The 23,671-nt window shown below is 38.5% G+C and overlaps 1 protein-coding gene across 4 annotated transcripts in view; it reads right to left on the reverse strand.

The window, feature by feature from the left end:
• LOC126337850 (uncharacterized) overlaps window positions 1-23,671 on the reverse strand; it is a 152,543-nt gene that overhangs the window by 89,591 nt on the left and 39,281 nt on the right. For all 4 annotated transcript variants that reach the window (XM_050001503.1, XM_050001505.1, XM_050001506.1 and 1 more), the window contains exons 6-7: window positions 20,360-20,491; window positions 605-804 (exon numbers count right to left, since the gene is read on the reverse strand). In XM_050001503.1, coding sequence (XP_049857460.1) covers window positions 605-804; window positions 20,360-20,491 — 332 coding nt within the window. The remainder of the gene's footprint in view (window positions 1-604; window positions 805-20,359; window positions 20,492-23,671) is intronic.

A 23,671-nucleotide genomic window follows, 5' to 3' on the forward strand; every position in this document is an offset into this window, starting at 1 on the left:
ATCACTGATGAAGCCCTATTCATTCATAGTAGGATCAAACCCATGTGTAACATACATCAAAGGTCAACGTCAACATCACTTTTCTGTAACTGTAAGTAGGATGCAACAAAAGTCAATTATTTGCTCTGTTACGTATCAAATAATTTGAGAGGAATTATGTCCACAGATTCTTTTGTCTTTGATCAATTAAATAAAATAATTGGTGCATAATTTATAAATGTACAGCTATTGATAGGGTGTGGTGCATCATGATGGAACATTCTATCCCTCAGTGAAGTGCTTTTTTTTTGCCAGAGTTTAAAAAAAAGCAAAGTCCACAAATTAAAAATAAATAAAATAGAAATTGTTCCATTTGCATTATGACTGCAGCTGAATGAGAATTATGGCATATCAGTGGCTGTATGTTTTATGCTAGCATAACATTTTATCTTTGAGTTAATCAGCAACATAAATAACATGATCTAAAAACATTTTCTGTAGACGTTGCTGTGAATTATGCTGTTCCTGTATTTGTCACAAATCTTTTCTTCTTACTGAAAATGTAGGACACAGCTTTTAGTAATGACTGTAATAACAAAAGTCATTAATTGCTTTTATAATTTACCTTTTGACAGCAACATTGTGTGGTACATCAAAAGTTTTGCCCGCAAACAAATTCAGCAAGTTCATAATGTTTCTATGAATTTCATCATCAGACAGTTGTTGTATTTTCTCTGCCAATTTCTCAGATATTAGGCAGCAAAGACAATTGGGATTATCTTGTGCCTCAAAAAAACAGTGTATTTCTTGAAGCCATTCTTCATCCTGAAACAATAAAGTACAGTGCTGCCTTTCAGTTCATAATTATTCAGGGCAGTGTTGCATTCATGAAAACATCAGTAGATTTTATTTCCTTTATAGTGCTCCTTTCAGAGAAATTTTGCCATAAATGATAATACATAGAAGGATCATGACACAATAGCAATTAATTCACTTAAAAGCATCAATTCTGCTACCCAGTACTGTCTGGAATTTTTTTTTGAAATTGCATTTTCACACCCCACATATGAAATCGGACAATCATGTGATACATATTTTTTTCTGTCACACATTTTAGGTAAATGATTACTTCATTTTATAATCTTTGTCATTATCTTTCATGGTCTTCTCACTACGCAACACCTTACTGCTTGTTTACCATTGCATCTCACCTAAACTCGCTACTTCCACAGTTATCTTTTCCATTAAATTGCATAAATGGGAATGAAAGCTCTTGGGAAATTAATATCATATGCAAAGAATGTCACTTAGGGTATTCTTTGTAACTATTTCTTACCACTGCTCAAATGTTTAGATTTATTTGAGACTTTCTCTTTGATGGCAACTTGACTAGTATTCAACATCTATCTATCCATCTGCTATTGGTATCAAGGGACTAACAGGAGAAAACTTAAAGGGGAGTGGGGAGACACTGTAATGGGTGGTAAAATACCAGTGGTTACAGGTGTCAGCTCAACACCTTTTTTAGAGCAGAAAGGACAGAATGAAATAAAGTTTTAAGGAAGGTTAGGATTGAAACAAACCTTTAGTTTGAGAAAGAAACCAAACAACATAATTCTCGCGTACTCCACCAACACAAAGAGCTGCTGGTTAAAAATTTTCAGCAACCAGCAGAAATTTTATTTCCACACAGTTTTATCTCAGTGTCAAATGGCAGCTGTCTTTACTGCATGAAAATATTTGAGGACTAAGAAGTAAAATTAATAAACTACTCATCTGCACTGATGAATTAGAGTCATTAAACCCAGCTGACATAACCTACCTCTTAGAACATCATGTGACCACTGGTATAGATGTGATAAGTGTCGCAGGATTTTGGTTAGCATCTCACTTTCATACAGCAAAAACAGAGAAAGAAGGAGTTGCCACATTCATCAGGAATTGTCATGGATTTAAGAACAGAGACATTCCTAAATTTTGACTGGAGCAGCACATGGAAGCACAGCAACAAAAGTAGTATTTCATAATAAATCCTTCACAATAGTACATGTATACTAAGCACTTGCACATGCACATAACTTTAATCTATTCATAAATCACCTTGAAGCACTATTGGCCTATAACAAAAAAATAAAAAAAAGAAGAAGGAGAAAAGAAAAAGAAAAACAAATTACAGCAGAGTCCTGTTAATCCAAACTAAATGGGACTGGACCATGTTTGGATTATCGATTTGTTCAGATTAGCCGGAATTACGGTGACGAGTTTCTAGAATGAAGTATACCAAGCAGATAAGTAGGTACACCATGGTAACAAGTGGGAACAAGTATGGGAACAATGGCTCAATCTCACCCTCTGCCCTTGTTGTTGTGCATTGTTGAGACCTTTGTAGTGTCTGAGATCAGTGCACTGCCAGTTGGCATGCAAAACGCTTGGTTACGTTAGTTAACGATCGCTGGCACACGTAATAGTTGTATTTTATTCGTTCAGGTGTAGCGGTGTAAATATTTTCTTCATGAGTAAATGGAAACATACAATGTTAACTCTGATAGAAAACTGAATGCTTCGTAGTGGATAGACAATCGTGAGAATGTATCTAAACTGGCAACAGAACTGGGTGTAGTAAAGCAACCATTTGTGAATGGAAGAAGAACCAAGTGAAGCTTGAACAGTACTGTGCAATGTCGTCATGAAAAACACTCAAAATTTGGCAGACTTTGAAACAGTCCCAGTATGATAAAGTCGATGAAGCTCTTTTCCTTTGGTTTACACAGGGAAGAGAAAGGGGAACTCCTTTGAGTGGAGCAATGGTTCAGGAGAAAGCTATTTACCTGACCAAGCTAATGAATGGAGATGAGTCTTTTAGTGCAAGTACAGGTTGGTTGTATAGATTCAAAAAACATCATGCAAACTGTCAGCTAACAAGTACTGGAGAGAAGCTTTCTTCTGACCGTGATGCAGCTAAGGACTACTTGGGTGAGTTTGAAAAAATGATGAAAGAGAGAAAGTATTCTCCCCAACAAATTTATAATGCTGACAAGGCTGGCCTTAATTTTAGGGCATTGCCAACATAAAACCTGGCATAAAAATCAGAAGACCATGCTCCTGGTTTTAAAATGTGCAAAGATCATGTGACTTTATTAGTGTGCAGCAACGCTGCTGGTAATCATAAGCTGCCTTTAATGTTGATTGGCAAATCTGATAGGTCCAGAGCTTTTAAAAACTGCAACATGAAGTCCCTGCCCGTATATTATCGCAACCAGAAAAAAGCATGGATGGATGGTAAACTGTTCAAAAAATGGTTTCATGACCAGTTTGTTCCCTTTGTTTGGCAGTTTCCTAAGGAAAATCATTTGTCTCCCTGTGCAATCCTTTTGATTGATAACGCAGCATCTCACCCCAGCATTGAGGAATTATGTGATGGAGAAATTATGGTGAAGTTTTTGCCACCGAATGTTACACCACTTCTACAGCTGATGGACCAGGGTGTACTGCAAACATTAAAACTGCTTTACAGAAAACAATTTTTAAGAATGCTGATCCAAGATGACAGCATTCCTCTAGTGGACAAAATGAAAAATTTAGTTGCTGCTGTGTCTCTGCTGTGACTCAAGACTAGGAAGAAGTGGACTGCTGTGATGGAAGTGACAATGAGCCTAAAAGCGAAAAAGGAGAGTTGGTGCCACACAGTGACACAGCAGAAGCCCTCAACCTCGCGATACGTTATTTGGAGCAACAGCCCACTGCTACACTTGCTGATTTGATGTTTACGATAAGATGGTGGAACTATGCATCATTTAACAGACTGTCTTCATTATTCCAAGAAACAATGACTGAGTTTTTGTCATCTAAAAAGTAGGGATAAAATGTCTGCTGTATTTTAGTAAGTTTGACAGCTTTTCTTTCATTGTTATGCATTGCTTAAACCTAATGTTCGATTAGAATGGACAGGGACTGCAATTGCTGTGTTCGGATGAGGGCTGACTTGGCATCCCTTCGCTCACAGCTGCAATCGGCGCTGACTTCGGTCGCGCAGCTTGAGGCTGTTGCCAATGGGCACCACTGTGGGGAGCCGGACTTGGGTATCACGGGGATGTCAACCTCGTCCCGTCTGTCCCCAGATCGGTCTGCCGCTGTGGTTGCCCCGGTTGCTGCCCGCAGTGGGGCTGAGCCCTCGCCTGTGGTTGATTGGGAGGTCGTTCCAAGGCATGGCAGGCAGCGGAAGGCGTCCCCGGAGGCTGATCAGAAAGCCTCCCCGGTGTGTCTGACAAACCGGTTTCAGGCACTGTCTCTGGCTGAGCCAGATGCAGATGCCTGCCCTGTTTCAGAGGATCATTCTCAGCCTTCAAGGTCCGGGCAATCGCAGAGGGTGGGCTTACTGGTAGTTGGGGGCTCCAATGTTAGGCACGTAATGGGGCTCCTTAGGGATACGGCGGCTAAGGAGGGGAAGAAATCCAGTGTGCACTCCGTGTGCATTCCGGGAGGAGTCATTCCTGATGTGGAAAGGGTCCTTCCGGATGCCATGAAGAGCACAGGGTGCAGCCAGCTGCAGGTGGTGGCACATGTCGGCACTAATGACGTGTGTCGCTTTGGATCTGAGGAAATTCTCTCTGGATTCCAGCGGCTATCTGATTTGGTGAAGGCTGCCGGTCTTGCTTATGAGATGAAGGCAGAGCTCACCATCTGCAGCATCGTTGACAGAACCGACTGCGGACCTTTGGTGAAGAGCCGGGTGGAGGGTCTGAATCAGAGGCTCAGATGGTTTTGCGACCGTATTGGCTGCAGAGTCCTTGACTTGCGCCATAGGGTGGTGGGGTTTCGGGTTCCGCTGAATAGGTCAGGAGTTCACTACACTCAGCTGGCGGCTACACGGGTAGCGGAGGCTGTGTGGCGTGGACTGGGCGGTTTTTTAGGTTAGAAGGCCTCGGGAAAGTGCGGGATGGGCTGCAATGCCAAAGGGTGCTTGGCAATTACAGGACGTGCTTGGATCAAGGAACAGTCGGAACTATAGTTGTAAATTGTTGTAGTTGCGCTGGAAAAGTCCCTGAGCTTCAAGCGCTAATAGAAAGCACAGAAGCTGATATCGTTATAGGTACAGAAAACTGGCTAAAGCCTGAAATAAGTTCTGCAGAAATTTTTACAAGTCTCAGACGGTGTTCAGGAAAGATAGATTAGGCAGAATTGGTGGTGGAGTGTTTGTGTCTGTCAGTAGTGGTTTATCTTGTAGTGAAGTCGAAGTAGATACTCCGTGCGAATTGGTATGGGTGGAGGTTATACTTAACAGCTGAATTAAGTTAATAATTGGCTCCTTCTACCGACCCCCAGACTCCGATGATACAGTTGCGGAACAGTTCAGAGAAAGTTTGAGTCTCGTAACATATAAATACCCCACTCATACGGTTATAGTTGGTGGGGACTTCAACCTACCATCGGTATGTTGGCAAAAATACTTGTTCAAAACCAGTGGTAGGCAGAAAATGTCTTCCGAGATTGTACTAAATGCTTTCTCCGAAAATTATTTCGAGCAGTTAGTCCACGAACCCACGCGAATTGTAAATGGTTGCGAAAACACACTTGACCTCTTAGCCACAAACAATCCAGAGCTGATAGAGAGCATCATGACTGATACAGGGATTAGTGATCACAAGGTCATTGTAGCTAGGCTCAGTACCATTTCTTCCAAATCCATCAGAAACAAACGCAAAATAATTTTATTTAAAAAAGCGGATAAAGTGCCACTAGAAGCCTTCCTAAAAGACAATTTCCATTCCTTCCGAACAGACTATGCGAATGTAGACGAGATGTGGCTCAAATTCAAAGATATAGTAGCAACAGCAATTGAGATATTCATACCTCATAAATTGGTAAGAGATGGAACGGATCCCCCGTGGCACACAAAAAAGGTCCGAACGCTGTTGCAGAGGCAACGGAAAAAGCATGCGAAGTTCAGAAGAACGCGAAATCCCGAAGATGGGCTAAAATTTACAGACGCGCGAAATTTGGCACGTACTTCGATGCGAGATGCCTTTAATAGGTTCCACAACGAAACATTGTCTCGAAATTTGGTAGAAAATCCAAAGATATTCTGGTCGTATGTAAAGTACACAAGCGGCAAGACGCAGTCAATACCTTCGCTGCGCAGTGCCGATGGTACTGTTATCGACGACTCTGCCGCTAAAGCGGAGTTATTGAACGCAGTTTTCCGAAATTCCTTCACCAGGGAAGACGAATGGAATATTCCAGAATTTGAAACACGAACATCTGCTAGCATGAGTTTCTTAGGAGTAGATACCTTAGGGGTTGCGAAGCAACTCAAATCGCTTGATACGGGCAAGTCTTCAGGTCCAGATTGTATACCGATTAGGTTCCTTTCAGATTACGCTGATACTATAGCTCCCTACTTAGCACTCATATACAACCGCTCGCTTACCGATAGATCTGTACCTACAGATTGGAAAATTGCGCAGGTCGCACCAGTGTTCAAGAAGGGTAGTAGGAGTAATCCATTTAACTACAGACCTATATCATTGACGTCGGTTTGCAGTAGGGTTTTGGAGCATATACTGTATTCAAACATTATGAATCACCTCGAAGGGAACAATCTATTGACACGTAATCAGCATGGCTTCAGAAAACATTGCTCTTGTGCAACGCAGCAAGCTCTTTATTCGCACGAAGTAATGGCCGCTATCGACAGGGGATCTCAAGTTGATTCCGTATTTCTAGATTTCCGGAAAGCTTTTGACACCGTTCCTCATAAGCGACTTCTAGTCAAGCTGCAGAGCTATGGGGTATCGTCTCAGTTGTGCGACTGGATTTGTGATTTCCTGTCAGGAAGGTCGCAGTTCGTAGTAATAGACGGCAAATCATCGAGTAAAACTGAAGTGATATCAGGTGTTCCCCAGGGAAGCGTCCTGGGACCTCTGCTGTTCCTGATCTATATAAATGACATGGGTGACAATCTGAGCAGTTCTCTTAGATTGTTCGCAGATGATGCTGTAATTTACCGTCTAGTAAGGTCATCCGAAGACCAGTATCAGTTGCAAAGCGATTTAGAAAAGATTGCTGTATGGTGTGTCAGGTGGCAGTTGACACTAAATAACGAAAAGTGTGAGATGATCCACATGAGTTCCAAAAGAAATCCATTGGAATTTGATTATTCGATAAATAGTACAATTCTCAAGGCTGTCAATTCAACTAAGTACCTGGGTGTTAAAATTACGAACAACTTCAGTTGGAAGGACCACATAGATAATATTGTCGGGAAGGCGAGCCAAAGGTTGCGTTTCATTGGCAGGACACTTAGAAGATGCAACAAGTCCACTAAAGAGACAGCTTACACTACACTCGTTCGTCCTCTGTTAGAATATTGCTGCGCGGTGTGGGATCCTTAACAGGTGGGATTGACGGAGGACATCGAAAGGGTGCAAAAAAGGGCAGCTCGTTTTGTATTATCACGTTATAGGGGAGAGAGTGTGGCAGATATGATACACGAGTTGGGATGGAAGTCATTACAGCATAGACGTTTTTCGTCGCGGCGAGACCTTTTTACAAAATTTCAGTCACCAACTTTCTCTTCCGAATGCGAAAATATTTTGTTTTGCCCAACCTACATAGGTAGGAATGATCATCAAAATAAAATAAGAGAAATCAGAGCTCGAACAGAAAGGTTTAGGTGTTCGTTTTTCCCGCTCGCTGTTCGGGAGTGGAATAGTAGAGAGATAGTATGATTGTGGTTCGATGAACTCTCTGCCAAGCACTTAAATGTGAATTGCAGAGTAGTCATGTAGATGTAGATGTAGAATGTTTTCTTGACAATTTTTCTAATACATGTTTACTGTATTGTGTAAATTAAAATAGTGTGTATGTACAGCAGTTTACTACACAGTTTTCCATTCTTAGACCAACATTTTTCATGTTCAGATTAACCGGATTACTGGGGTCCGGATTAGCAGGATTTTGCTGTAAACATCAGTTATAGGTGATTTTAACATAGATTTTTTTGAAAACTCTTCCAATAAGAATTTATTACAGTCAGTAATTCTACCATTCAACATAGTTCCTACTGAAAACTTCCCAACTAGGTCACCTAATTGCTCACACACAGCCATAGATAATATTTTTATAGAAAGGTCGAATGAAAGAAATGATATTACAAAATCGATATTCAACAGCCTCTCAGAATATGACATACAGTTCCTTTTGTTAAATTGTAATATCAGACAGGATATAAAATCTACTAAATCTGCATTCAAGAGAGTAGTCAGCAAGCTAAAAATTGATTACTTTAAGAAACTCCCTCAGAGAAGTGAAATGGAGTGATGTAAGACAGTGGTAAAGGCAGGAATGAAAAATACAGCACTTCTACTAATAATGTCCTTATCTCATTAGATGAAATCCACAAAGAAGCTATGGCTTACTCTAGCAATAAAGGTATCTTGTAAGACAAAAAGAAACTATATCTGTCATTCAGAAACAGTACTGATCTTGACGCTACAGTTCATTAGAAGACATAATGCAAAATATGAGAGATAGTAATATGACATCAAAGCAAATACATTATGAGAAAAACATCACATCACATCACAAAAGACAACAAAAAAAGCCAATATACGATATAGAAAAGCAGAAACTTGGTAGAACCATAGGTGATAAGGAGCAGGTAACATGGAAAGTAAATGATACATTGTAATAGATGAGTGGAGTGTTGCAAAACTTTTTGAACAAGCAATTCATAACTGTTGCTGGAAGAATAAGGTTGTCAAATTGAGTATATGCTGCCATGAAATATCTCAGGCTCATCATTACAGATAATTTCAGTAATATGTATACGAGCCTCGCTTGACCAGTAAAAGTTATGTCCACCATAAGATCACTAAAATCACAAAATCTAATGGTTACAATAAAATATCAATAAAGTTTATTAAAGAGTTGCTTCTGAGTTTAACACCCTATTAAGCTATTTGTGTAACCAGTCATTTATCAGCAGAACATTTACCCAATGGCTGAAATTTGCCGAAGTTAAGCATCTGTTTAAGAAAGGGGATAAAGAAATTCCATCCAATTTCACCTTTGCCAGCATTCTCAAAAATTCTAGATCAGGAAATACACAACTGGCTTATTAACCATCTAACAACAAATAATATACTGTCAAAGTCCCAGTTTGTATTTTTAAAAGGTGCCGATATTGAAAAGGCTGTCTACACATGCAGCTAAAATGTAGTTAATTTAAGAGAGAATAAGTTTCAGGCTACTGGCATATTTTGTGATCTGTCAAAGGCATTTAAGTGTGTAAATCACAATATCTTTACAAGTCAAACAGAATATTATGATTTAACAATGAGTACTGCATAACAGTTCAAATCCTACCTCTGACAGGAAATAAAGAACATCAGTAGGAAAGAGATGTGTATTAAGCTATTGTGCATCATCCAACTGGGAACTAACTACAGATGGTTTCCATCAAGGTTCAATATTAGGGCTCTGCTTTTTCCTGTGTATGTCAATAACCTTTCATCAGTAATACTGCCTGATGCCAAGTTTGTTTTTTGCAATGATATAAACATTGCAATAAATAGCAAAACAAGTATAGTCTTGGAAAGATCAGTTAATGAAATTTTTATGGTCACTAATAAATAGTACCCAGCCATTAAAAAACAAAGTATATGCAGTTCAGAACTTGTAACAGGTTTCCCGTCAGTATATGCCCAAAATACGATGACAAGCAGATAGAAGAAGTTGCCAGCATTACCCCTTCTTGGGATTATAGCTTTGTACAGATCAAGTTTGCCATCCACTGCATTTGCGTTATCTGTTTGTTTTTCTTAGATGTCAATAGAATACATAGGTACATATCATTCTTTCTTAAAGATGGTTCTACTCACATGTAAAACTTCACTTAAGGTGCTTTTCCTAACAAGATATTTTCCTTGTGTGTTGTGTTAAATAAGGATACTTTACCATAGCATACGTTATTTGTATTTTGGGTACCAGCCTGGCTGAATACTACAACATGCAAATCAAGTTGTTTGGATAGCCCATACCCAGCCTTCCAAAAATTGGTGACTCTGATATAATCATCCTGCAGACATCTATTTAAGGATCTAGGGATCCTCACAGTAACCTCACAGTATATATATTCCCTTATGAAATTTGTTGATAATAATCCAACCCAATTCAAAAGTAATAGCAGTGTGCATACCTATAACACCAGGAGAAAGGATGATCTTCACTATGCAGGGTTAAATCTGACTTTGGCACAGAAAGGGGTAAATTATGCTGCCACAAAAGTCTTTGGGCACCTACCAAACAGCATCAAAAGCCTGACAGATAGCCAACTAACATTTAAAAATAAATTAAAAGAATTTCTAGATGACAACTCCTTCTACTCATTGGCTGAATTTTTAGATATAAAGTAAGTATATATATATATATATATATATATATATATATATATATATATATATATATATATATATATATATATATATATATATATATAAAATAAAATAAAAACTTAATCATTAGTGTCATGCAATATTTTGTGTAATGTAATTTCTTGTACAGACATATTTTATTAACCTGACACGTTCCACATCATTACGAAGTGTCGTATTCATGATCTATGGAACAAGTATTAATCTAATCTAATCTAATCTAATCTAATCTAATCAGCAAGTGTAAAGAGGACGGAAAATGCAATAACTTCCATAGGACCAATTTCTCGAAATGGCATATGCACAAGCTGCACAATACTTTCAGTGCCCAGGCTTGCCACATGATTGCCACCTTTCTGATAGCACTAACCTATACTATGGTTTGCACAAGTTGAGGCAAGCTTTCATTACCCTGGAATATCTACAGATACGCTGAAGTTCACCTTAATGGTCAGCCAACTGGACCACCATTTTGCTGCAGACACTGAGGACATGATAAGGGTACTATCTGCAGCTAATTAAAAGGGAGTTAAAAGCTACTACACCTTTGGCACAATCAACAGAATGAAAGACAGATAAAAACAAGTACTTAGAGAAAGGTCCATAAAATAAAAGATTAAATGTTGCCATATTTCTATGATGTATAAAAAGTAAAACGCAGTTGACAGCCAGTGCACCATTCACTTAAATGGCTATAACTCAGACGGTAAGCATAAATTGGAACATAAATGGTTAAAAAAAAGGGCATTCCGTCCAGAAATGGCGAAGAGTCAAAGGTTGAGGTCAATGAGCACAAAGTGGTGGAGGAGCACCACTTAACAAATGGTGATGGCTAAAAAGACCAATACACAGCCTAGCTAAAATGATCTGCTCACAGTGCACTGCAGTCCATGAGCCAGCTGAGTCACAAAGTCAGTACCAGCACAGGATCAAAAGCCTGCCACGTACCTTGTGGAACAGCCACCTCCCACTGAAAATCGAAGCTATTGTAGCATCACAAACTGAGATGCACTTAGATACAGTCACAGACGTGGCAGAGAAAATATAAGATGCCATGACGATCACTCATATAAAAACACTGACAGTGCCATGCAACTGCATATCAGCATCAGTGGTTACACATGTGATTCTCTTCCAGGCAAGGTCGAGGTGTAAACAAAACATATCATCAAACTGTTGTCTTTTAGTGGCTCTAGCAAAGACATGGGTCCCTACTGTAAACTCTCTAACAAATGGCCTTTTGGCTTCTGTCTTGGATTCTTCGGCTGACATATGTTTGATCACTTTTTGTCATTTCACTTGCTGACATTGTCAAAGCTTCACTCTCTACTGCTGGTAGTGGACTGGAGTCAAACTCACAGCTACAGATTATATGTAATTGGCATGCCTACATCCAAGATCTTTTCCATGGTCATTACCACTTTGATTCTCCCCTTGATACCTGCAACAGTCTTTCACTCTAGCACGGGAATCCAGGATCTATTCACCTTGAGGCTTTCTTCTTTCTTGCTGAAACTATTATCATCCTTGCATTTTTCTAATGCTTCCCTGAATAAGTGGGTGTGATAGTTCTTCTCTACAGTAAGAACTTCTATGTCAGCAAATTTTACTATATGGTCAGTCTCACGCAGTGCATGCTCCACCGTGGTCAGCTTCTCCACCTGCTCCAACCTTCAATGTTGCTTATGTTCAATGATCCTGGTGTTGATTGATCATCCAATCTTTCCACATGTGTATGGTATGTGGTATATTCTCAGCATTACAAGTGGATACATTTTCTTCTTGATGATCTGAGGCACTCTTTGATCTTCTGTGTCAGTTTATAAATAGTCTTTACTTTCTGTTTGCACAATATATAGCCAATATTGTCCATCACTCTGGGAACAGATGGTGGAAAGGCCATATCCAACATTTCTTTTTCCGATGTGTCACTTCACCAAATGTTTGATTCTGTGACACTTCTTATGTAACTGGCAAAGTGCCCATTGCTCCTCAGAAACCTTTTATAGGTGTTTCATTTCACATCTGAGGTGCTGTGGCTCACACACTCATTTTGTTTGTGTTACAGGAGTATTAATCATGCCTCTTTTTCTGGTTTGGACAGTGATTTGACAGTTTGTACAGGAATTGGTCAATGTGTGTCAGTTTTCAATACACGTTGTGTCTCACATTTTCATTGTCCCTCAATATCAACACACTTAGAAAGGGTAGATGATGGTCCTTTTCTACCTTCATGGCAAATGTTATGTTTGCATGGAGGCTGTTCAGGGGTCTTAGAAAGTCACCAAGCTGTTCCTCACATGGTTCCACAAAACCAAGATACTTTTGATGTATCTGTACCACACCTTATGTTTACAAAGTGTCAGTCCTTTGAAATGTTCCATGAAGAAGTTGGCCACCACTGGACTAAGTGGACTACCCGTGGTTATGCCTTCTAGGTGGTGGTAGAATTTGCCATCCCACATGAAATACCTCATGGAGAGACATGTATAACAGAGCTTGCTGATGTCTTGCAGGAAAATGGAACCAATACACTGAAGAGAATCACTGTATGACACAGTGGAAAACACGGAAACAACATCAAAGCTGACAAGGATGCCATTTAGTCCAAGTTTTACTTTCTTCAGCTTCTCAGTGAAACAGTCTGTGTTCTTTATGTATGTGTAAGTCTTTCTCACACACGGCTGGAGCAGAGATGCCAAGTGTTTCGCCAGTTTATACATTTGTGAGCCAGAAGGGCTAACAATTGGTCTTAATGGAACATAATTCTTGTGAATATCTGGTAATCCATATAGTCTAGGAGGTAGGGATTCCATGTTGCACAGGTCTCTATGTCCACCATGAGAGAAGATAACTTAATTAACCAATTCGTAATCCATGTGATCTGCTGCACCAGATCTGCACTTTGTTTTTGGTATGGCAATGGATCTAATAGATCCTGGATCTCCTGCTCATAATCACTGGTCTTCCTTACAATGGCTGCAGTTCCCCTATTGGCAGGCAGTCCCAACACAGACTTCTCAGCATTAAGACCCTCGATAGTTTGTAACTCTTCTTTCTTCAGGTTGCAAGATGATGGTTTTGCTCTCTGAAGTATCCTGGTAGTTTCGGTGGATATCTCCTCAGCTCTTTCACACAGTATGGTCTGAATGGCTGGTGCAGTGCAACAGCGCAGAGCACCAAGCTTTTCCAAGTAGTGAGTATGCAGATCTACTGTGACAGTTTCCAACCTTGATGTGACCTCCTGAAGCTCTTAAAATGGGATGTCATTGCATTGTTCACCATATTAAGACTACCAATGGCCCACCTGTCTCGTGTAGACCTAGATGTTTGCTTCTGATAGGCAGGCAGAATTTGAGTCCCTGCTTAAGGAAAGCATTATTCATTCATCAAGTAATTTACAGTGATCTCCTCTCCATCTTGTGCCTAACAGGTGTGGTGTGTGGCACCCTTGCAGCAACTATCACACACATAATGCTTGGACATGCCAGACCAGTATCCCCACTGTGGGATTACACTTATGCTTTACAGGGTGCAACTGTGTTCAGAGTGCTCGTCTGTGCTACAGCCTTCACTCAAATTCTGGTGGTAGAACAGAGCATCCCTAAACAGCCATCATCATTGCATTTGATTTATTTATGACAGCTGACCAATGTAATGTGACACAGTCATGGCAAATGTTTATTGACTCTGTACTGCAGAGTCAACACTCTCTTTTGCCTAACTGGATGACATCCTTGTCTTTTTGGTCACTGCACAACAGAAGCAATGACACCTAATCAAAGCCTTCAAATGCTCAGAACAGCATGGAATGGTTTTGAATACTGTTAAGTGAGCATTTGGCCAATTACAAATTAACTTTACAGGCCACCACATTTCCTCTTCAGGCTCACTAACATTGCCAGAAAAAGTAGACGCCATTCTGAAGATTGCAGAGACCAAACATTGTTACAGAATTACACTACTTTTTGGGTGTGTTAAATTTTTACTGTTGCCACCTGCAACAACTGGCTGAATTACAGGAACCACTGACTGCATCACTTGCTGGTACAAAAATCTAAGGAAAGTCTCACTGGACAGAGGTGATGAGCTCTGCCTTTGAACTGGAAAAATACAATATAATGAATGTCATGCTACTGGCACACCCCAAGCTGGATGCACTGCTTGCGTTGATGGCAGACATGAGCCAGACTGCTGTTGGTCAGTGTTGCAACAATTAAATAATGGTGCATGGCAGCCACTCGCTTTGTATTTGTATAAGCTGCCACTATCACAATAAATGAGGTGTGTGTTTGATCAAGAACTTCTGGCAGTCTATAAAGCAATCAAGTACTTTTATCCACAATTTTTAAGTCAAAGAGTGCACCATCTACACAGATCATATGCCCCTCACCCATGCCATTTGACAAAACAACAACAATTGCTCACCACATTAATACTGCCCTCTGGAATTTATTGCCCAGTTCAGTATTGATATCAAGCATATTTTGGGCATTAACAATATGGCAGCTGAGAGTCTTTCTTGCATCAGCAGTGTGTCAAGCACCATTGATTTCACACAACTAGTCAAGGCACAACATACAGATCAAGAGCTCCAAAATATCCTCAGTAGTGCATCATCAGCCTTTGAGGTGCAACTAGTCAACATTCCTGGTACAGATATGAAGTTATATTGTGATATCTCAAATTGAAGCCCTCATCCCTTTTTACCAACTATATTCCACAGATTTCCCTTTGACAGCTTGGATAACTTGTTCCACCCTGGTGTCAGTCCATCATCCAGCATGATCTTGAAACAATTTGTTCTACCTGGAATGCAAAAAGACTGTCACGAATAGACTTGTGCATGTATCAGTGCCAACACAGCAAGGTATCCCAGGGCATTCATGCACCAGTGGGAGACTTCCTTGACACAACTCCATTATTTGTGCATGTACATATTGAAATTGTAGGCCCAATAACTCTGTTGAATGGTCAATGCTATCTTTTATCAATGACTGATCGCTTCACTCACTGCTCACAAGCAGCACCACCTGACAAATTTCAGCAACTCTAGTCTCCACCTCTGTATCAAGGAGGATGTCTTGTTTCAGTTGCCCACTACACATCATAGTGGATTGCAGGTGCAAATTTGCATTTGATCTTTTCGCCCAGCTTAACGAAATTCTGAGGTACTGTTCACTACAAAACTGCAAGTAACACCCAGTCAGCAATGGCATGACTGAACACTGGCATCACTCCTTACTAAGCATGTCTTGAAACTACCGATGGTCCTACTTGGCCTCTGTAATACGTACGAGTTGGACTTAGGATCATCAGCAGAACTAGTCTACAGTGAAGCACTATGGCTTCCTGGACAATTTATTGAAATTTAATGGTGTGAATCCCCTGCAGCCTTCTGACCAAGATCAGCCGGACTTCATTCATTCGTTGAGGGACCTCACAACAAGCATTCACTCTCACAAAGCTTCAAGGCATGGTACAATGCCCAGCTACATGCATTACAACTTTGAAACATGCATGTATATAATGCTTTGTGTTGATGGTGTTACCTACCTGCAGCCTTCTTATACAGGACTGCTCCATGTCTTATGAAGACAAGCACAAACACTGAACATAACACTAAATAGCAAACTCACTATATTTTTTCATCAACCACATCAAACCAGCATACATGTTCCAAGATGTACTACCAACTGATCCACCATGGAACCAGCCTCATCTGCAAGCAACACCACCACCCACACATATCCAATTCCAGAACGCACAACAAGACCAGGATGATTTGAACACTTCCCTGAATGTTTTTTAGACAATGCTCTGCTTCCCCCAAGGGACCTGATGTAGCAATCAAGATTGCAGTCTGCTACATTTGTGTTGTGTGTTTATCTTTATCATGGCTGTCAAAGTAGTTTCACACCAGCCACCAGAGGCATCGTGTTTCAGCACCGGCAATTTCAGTTTATTTTTGACTTTAGAGTGTAACCTTCCTCGATGTCAAGGGAGTACACAGTTACAGATTATTCTCCTAAAGGGATGGATCTAACTACATGTACACCTTCTCTTAAGCTCCTTTTCCTAACAAGATATTTTTCTTCTGTGTTGTGTTACATAAAATTATATTTCGTGTACCAGCCTGGCTGAACGTTACAATACGCAAAATTAACTTAGCTAGATGGCCGACACCTTGCCTTTCCGAAAGCTTGACAATAAATCCAGCTGAGAGATGCATACCACAGAACTAGTGAAGCACCTAAACAAATCTCTATTTGTAATGTGAATGTTGTCAGGTGTAGATGATGTACAAAGATAAAAGTTAGCATACTTTGCTTTCTTCCATTCCATAATGCCATATGGGATTACTTTTTAGGGTAATTTATCAAGCCCAGATAAAGTTTCTCTAAGTCCAAAAATATGTAATGAGGATTATTTGTGATATGGAGTCAAGAACATCCTGCAGAGGTTTGCTTAGTGGGAACTAAGGATACTAACTGCTGCTTCCCAATGTATTTATTCCTGAATGAATTTTCATCATTAAAAATAAATCTCTTTTTCAAATGAGGCACGCAATTCATGAAATCAATACCTGAAACAAGAATAAGATTCACAATGATTTAAAGTCACTTAATTTGGTCCAGAAAAATTGTCCACTATCCAAGAACACACATTTTCAATAACTTGCCAGTAGTCACAAAAAGTTTAACTACTACTAAATTTCAATGATTTATTGGTGCTCATCATATTTACCTCATTTTTTTAGTTATTCTACAACCATGAGAACCACTTTACTTGATCTTTGTGGAAGATACAATAGCACATCTGTTTCCCTTTGTAGATATTTATTGTTTATTCTCGTTTTCAGACATGTTCTACACCCTGGAGGATCTCCTCACTACGGATCTATTGGAATGAAAAGTACATCTAATCTAATCACAGCAATAATATAATAAAATTCTGCTTTCTCATACGCACCCAGCAATGTATTGGGTTCTACATGTCATATTGTTATAAAAAGAAAAGGTAATGTGACTAGGGCCTCCTGTTGGGTAGACCGTTCGCCTGGTGCAAGTCTTTTGATTTGACACCACTTCAACAACTTCTGCGTCAATGGGGATGAAATGATGATGATTAGGACAACACAACTCCCAGTCCCTGAGTGGAGAAAATCTCTGACTGAGATAGGAAGTCATTTGTTGACACATAAATAACACAACCTGTTGACTCAAAAAATTAGTCTACTTATAATGTGTGGATAAAAATCCTAGGTTGAGGCTGCTAAAATTCCTTTTTGATTACTAGTTTCAGCTCACTGACAAGCCATCTTCTCATCTAAAATACAGATAATTGCATAAAGGAGATGAAGAATAGCAAAATACATTTGATATTTAAACTTCCATTCTATCATACACACCAATAAAAAATATCACTTAATTCAGTGTGTGTCAGCCACCAGACATTACACATTATAATAATCTGTTGAGCTGAATTGCTCGTTATGTACACGCTTAAAAATTTTCTTGAGTATTTTGAAAGCAAAGACATACAAAAATACATTTGGATAGTGATGTAAAGCTATAATCTTACCTAAAATAGGTCACCATGGTTACAAAATTTACAGCATAAGCCATATATATCTCCAGTGCTCATACTGTCACACTTGTGTTTAAATGCAAGGTATCTAACAGAGGCAACTATCATATAGTCCATCTGTGAATGTAAATATGGCACACTAACTACAGGAACAATAAGTATCTGCATTAGAACTGTCAGAGAACTACTTCTTTGTTCCTGTAGTTAGTGTTGCAAGTGATATGTCATATTTACACCCACACATGGACTATAAGTTAGTTACTTCTGTTAGTCACCTTGCTTTTAATCGCTAGAGTGGCAAATTATATATGGCTAAGATTGTAAATTATGTAACCATGACAAACCACTTTAGGTAAGATTATAACTTTAAACCACTCACCAAATGCACTTTCATCTCTCTCTACTTTTGTCACAATCTATAAACTTTTTGAATGTGTATGTGACAACTAGAGCAATTTAGCTCAACAGATTATGATCATGTGTAATACATTGTGGCTGATACATACTGAATTAAGTAATTTTTATTGGTGTGTATCACAGAAGACAGTTAAATATAAAACATATTTTGCTATTGTTCACCTCTTTCATGCAATTTCCTGTATTTTAGATCTGAAGTTGGCTCTCAATGAGCTGGAACAAGTAATCAGTAAAGTAATTATTGCGATCTTGACATAGGATTTTTATCCACACATTTTAATATAACACATCACCTGTCTCCTGATTTGACAGTGTCAAATAACAATGTAATCTACTTACAATTTTGTTGGGCGTTGGACAAAAATGGAAAATCTATAGGGGCATGAGTTAAAGAGAATCCATGAAAGCTGGCGGCATTGTTGCGGCATTGTTGCCAGCCTTCCTCTGTGAAGTGCAAATTGCTGTAGCGAAAACAACAATAACACTGACTTGTTGTCATAGAGACACACACAAAATTGTGTTATGTGACTGATTGGTGGAGACACATGCACAGAAGCAATGCCAAGTCCACTGCAACTGTCAAGGATCTTTTTTTCACCTGTTGTGCTATAACCTTATAAATAAGTGAGGAAGTATTGAGTACACCTATAGTTACATTCAAACTTTGTGAATTCATAAAAATGTTCATGGGAGATGGTAATTGTTCTGATACCATCCGTTACTAGTGTCCTCCAATTTAATTCACAGATGGAGCACAGGCGTATATGCTTTTTTTGTGCACATTTACTCAAATTTTATGTTCACAATCTATTCATGAACCAATACATGGAGAGTTGGAGAATAGCAATAGAGTTTTTTCCTGAGAATCAGTTCGTGGTACTGCTGAAGTTGGTTTTTACAATATATGTATATAGTGTCCACCAGTGGAGACTTACCATCCTCTCCCTACCCTTTCACCTTCATTATTGAATTTCTTTTCATTGCGCTTTCTTTTCTCCTCTGGTGTTCCCTAATTTTCTCCTATTATTTGGTGTGCTCACATCCAACATGGTACCCTCCTACCTTCTACTGTTTTCCTTGTTTCTGAATTGTCAACAGCTCTCTCTGCATCAGCGTTATTCGGGGTGTTCAAAAAGTCTCACCGCAGTGCCATATGATTGTTAGCCGCGCGTGCCATATGATTGTTCGCCTGCCTGGATTACTTCCCTGCAAGTGGACTCTCCCAACATTCCACTGTTTCGTTTATCTCAGCTTATGTTAAGTGAAACACTGAATGGTTATTTTGAACAAGATAGTGCAACCGCACATACAGCTCATGTTTCAATGTCGCTTGTTTCAATGTCACTGCTTGCTGATGTTTTTGGTGATCGCTTAGTTTCACAGAGACTTTGGCCTCCATGATCGCCTCACCTAACACCAACTGACTTTTTCTTTTCTTTTGGGATGCAGCAAAAGCAACTGTCTATAAAAACAGTCCATTGATGAACTGAAAATTGCAATATCCACTTTCACTGCTTCTGTTATAGAAGAAATGTTACAGCTTGTGTTTGAAAAAATGATTAGACGAATCGAATTGTGTATTCAACAACAGGGGGAACACTTTCAACACTGAATGTCAAAATTTGTAAGTAAAACTAATATTCAATAAATTAATAACTTATATTTCACTGAGTTTCATTTCGGTATATTCACAGTGGCATACGGCACTGCGGAGAGACTTTTTGAACACCCCGTATTAGATTCTTAGCTATTCAGCACTCATCTATTACATTCTACAGTTTCATTTTCTCCGAAGTTTTAACTGATGTTTTTCTTTGGGTCTGGGATTCCAAGGTATATACCCATCTGTGCATAATCTTATCTCATCCAAATCACAGATGCATGTGATTATTTTTTTCCAAATATAGAATTATTATTAGCAGAGAGAAACCATCGCTTACCTTATTTTCATTGACTTTACTTTCACAATTAGGAAGCCTTTTCCATAAGAGACCAATACCGTGACATTTTTCTGGCCACCATCGCTGATCAAACTTCAGAGAAATTATATCTAAAGGACTGTATATCATTCCCTGTAACATCAACAGAAAATGTAAATAACAAGTGAAATTAATTCTTCAGGTATTCACAAGCTGACATAAAACAAGTCCCCATATACAAAGCTTAAATGAACAAAATTCACAAAAAAAAACATTTCCTGTCTCACATTTTATACCATTTAATAACTAGGTGCCATGCAATTATGATCAGTCACAATATTTTCTTCACTGTACAATTTTCATTGCTAAAGATGTGCATACATCTGCTTTCAAATGAGAGTGCTACATGCTGACCCATTTATGTTAGGCCTTCTGTTGCCATAAAAGTGCAAGCAGAACTGTTGCACATATTACAAGCCGTGACACAAGATAAGCACACACATTTATCAAAATGTGTACTCGCAGAAAGAAACATAACTAATAGATAATGTCCACACTGAATTACCAGGACTTGCAAGACACCATAAAACTGTCTTCTTATCACTTTCAGTACGTCAAGAGTTAATGTAAGGAAATCTATTGGAATGATCTGAATTTTTGGTAATTTCAAGATACAATTGATGGTCAAATCCTCATATATTCACATCCTATACCTCAAACAGAAGACCTCCTAGTTAAACTTATGCACTTGGAGTGGATTTCAAAAACAGATCTGGCTGATGGAAACACAGTGCCCAGGTCTGGAAGTTAGTGGAGCTTTAGTTTTTAATTCTGTATGTTAATCAGCAGCCTGTTGGTAAGTGGACTTTTTTTATTTTTATTTGAATGGAGTTTTATTTTGTGCAGTATAAATAATAACACAGCAAGTTCTATATAAATAATAAAGTGACTATTTTGAATATATATACATACAGGTATTATGCATACAAATATGCTTAGTTCTATTCTGTATCGTGCAGTGATAAGTGCAGGGTGAACTTGGAAGTTTGACACAAAATTCTCTAGTAGCACTGAGTGATTTACACATAGGTACCTTGTGTAATAGCAGACTATATTCTACTACAAGGATATTCTATAACAAAATCACAGGACATTATGTGCTTCTTTCACTTTCCGGTCATCCATATCTTATCTTAGATGTCACAAATGCAGAATTCTGCAGCAAATAAACTGCTGTTCAAAAGCACCATGATTCCTGCCAGCCAGCCACACTTTATTCCATATTTCTCCTTCTCAGTCTTCCCCTCTTTTGCACTCATCATTATACTACTAACAGGATTGCTCTTTCTCATACTTTACTCTCATTCTCTCTCTATTATCTGCTATTTTTGGGACATGGGTCTTTCATTTGGATCTATCTATATCACTCATAAATCAGTGTGATCTTCATGACAGTCTGATGATCTTTTCCAATGATTTTCGTTGTGTTGTTCTCAACTGAAATTTGTCATGTTTTCTGTTATTATTTTTTAAGAAACTCCCATGTAAATCAGTATTCACTTACAAGCCCCAACATTTCTCAGTTAACAATGACTGCTCTCTGAAAAAAACACTGCCATTTATTTTAACCATTGGGCATCATAATCATTTGTTTATAGGTTATCAGTTATGTATTTGCATCTGTTTGGAACTGAATGAATTATATCTACTCCAGTAGTAATTCTTCATTTTTTAAAAAAAGAAAAAGACTTTTTTTGTTCCAGAAGCTTGAAATTAAGCATTTACTTGTGTATTCCTTCAATTATGATGAATCTTTCCTTACATATGGTAGGGCAATTTAAAACACACATATCACATTTGAAGCAAATGATTTCACATTGCACTGTATGCATAACAAACAGTGACACCAACTATACGTTACAGTTAACATAAAAAACACAGACTAATTCAATGTACCTGCTAACATCAGGAGATAATGATGATTTGATATTACCTGTAACAATATTAGCAGATTAAAATCTGTGTAATACCTTGCATTACATATGGTGAAATAAACAACATAATAATAATAATTATTTAAAAAAATGGGTTAAGATGATCCTGAGTCAATTGAAATACTAAATAGAATCACACAACAGTAGTATCAGTAGACACCAACTTCAAACAGTCATATAATATTTAATGTTTCTAATATTTGATGTATGCATGCCCCCCCCCCCCCCCCCCCCCTCCCCCGCACACACAGTATTCTAAAGCGCTAAAATAGATGGCAGTCATTCATTCTTTTCAATTACTCTTCTTGGGCTTCCCATGAAACCTTAAACAGACATCAAAGCTAAACTGTCAGAACTTATCCTCAGTAACACCAACTTTGTAATGAAATCAGTTGACGTTCATTGATGGCTTTCTTATTAAAAAGAAACTTAAAGTGCAATAAAACTGATATCTTAGTGTTGAGAACAGATATTCCCATAGAGACGACATATTAAAAAATATTGCACTTTGTTATCATGAAGATGCTACTTGGAAGTTCTGCTACAATATAATAGCAATAATTTCAGCATTTTCTGTTCATATTACTCCAACTTTCTCTTAATACCAGTACACTACGAATGCAACTAAGCTGTAGGCTGAAATAACCAGCCAATGGTCTGGGGTCCTTGAGGCCAAGGAACCCCTGGCAACCAAATGAAAGAAAGGAGGAAAAATAAGAAAAAATAAATAAAATGGAAATAAAATATGGAAAAATAGAAAATATAACATGCATTAAGCATTAATATATGCTCGTAAAAGTCCATAGTGTGTTGGTGGTCAACAACTGTTTTCCACACATAGTACTTTGAATGCAAGATAAATTACTGACTTGTATTGCAGCTCATCATTTTAACTGCATAAAATTTTAAAATATGAAAAGAGCATACTGGAATGGTGCAAAAATGCAAAGAAATAAAAAGAAAAGTTATTACTCATTATAAAACATGGCCCAGTCAACAAACTGGAGGACTCAAAGATGGACATTATTACATCCACAAGTACGGATTATTTTTAACATTATGCAACTACAAACTATGGATGCTGGTAATATCAAACAGAGAAGAAAATGACAATGGCCTACCTTATTTACCAATGTTTTTATTTTAATAGGTTACACTAATCTGAGATAAAAATCTGTAAGGGTATTAAAATTCTAGTGGTAAACTGCTGAAGCATTCACAACAAAGTGCCAGAGTTTGAAGCATTCATGAAAAGAGTAAACTCACATAATGTTAAGTACAGAAAGCTGGTTGAACCTGAAATTGATAGCAGTGAGATATTGTGGGAAAATTTAAGTGT

The sequence above is a fragment of the Schistocerca gregaria genome, chromosome 1, assembly GCF_023897955.1.
Source record: "Schistocerca gregaria isolate iqSchGreg1 chromosome 1, iqSchGreg1.2, whole genome shotgun sequence".
Classification (NCBI taxonomy): Eukaryota; Metazoa; Arthropoda; class Insecta; order Orthoptera; family Acrididae; genus Schistocerca; species Schistocerca gregaria.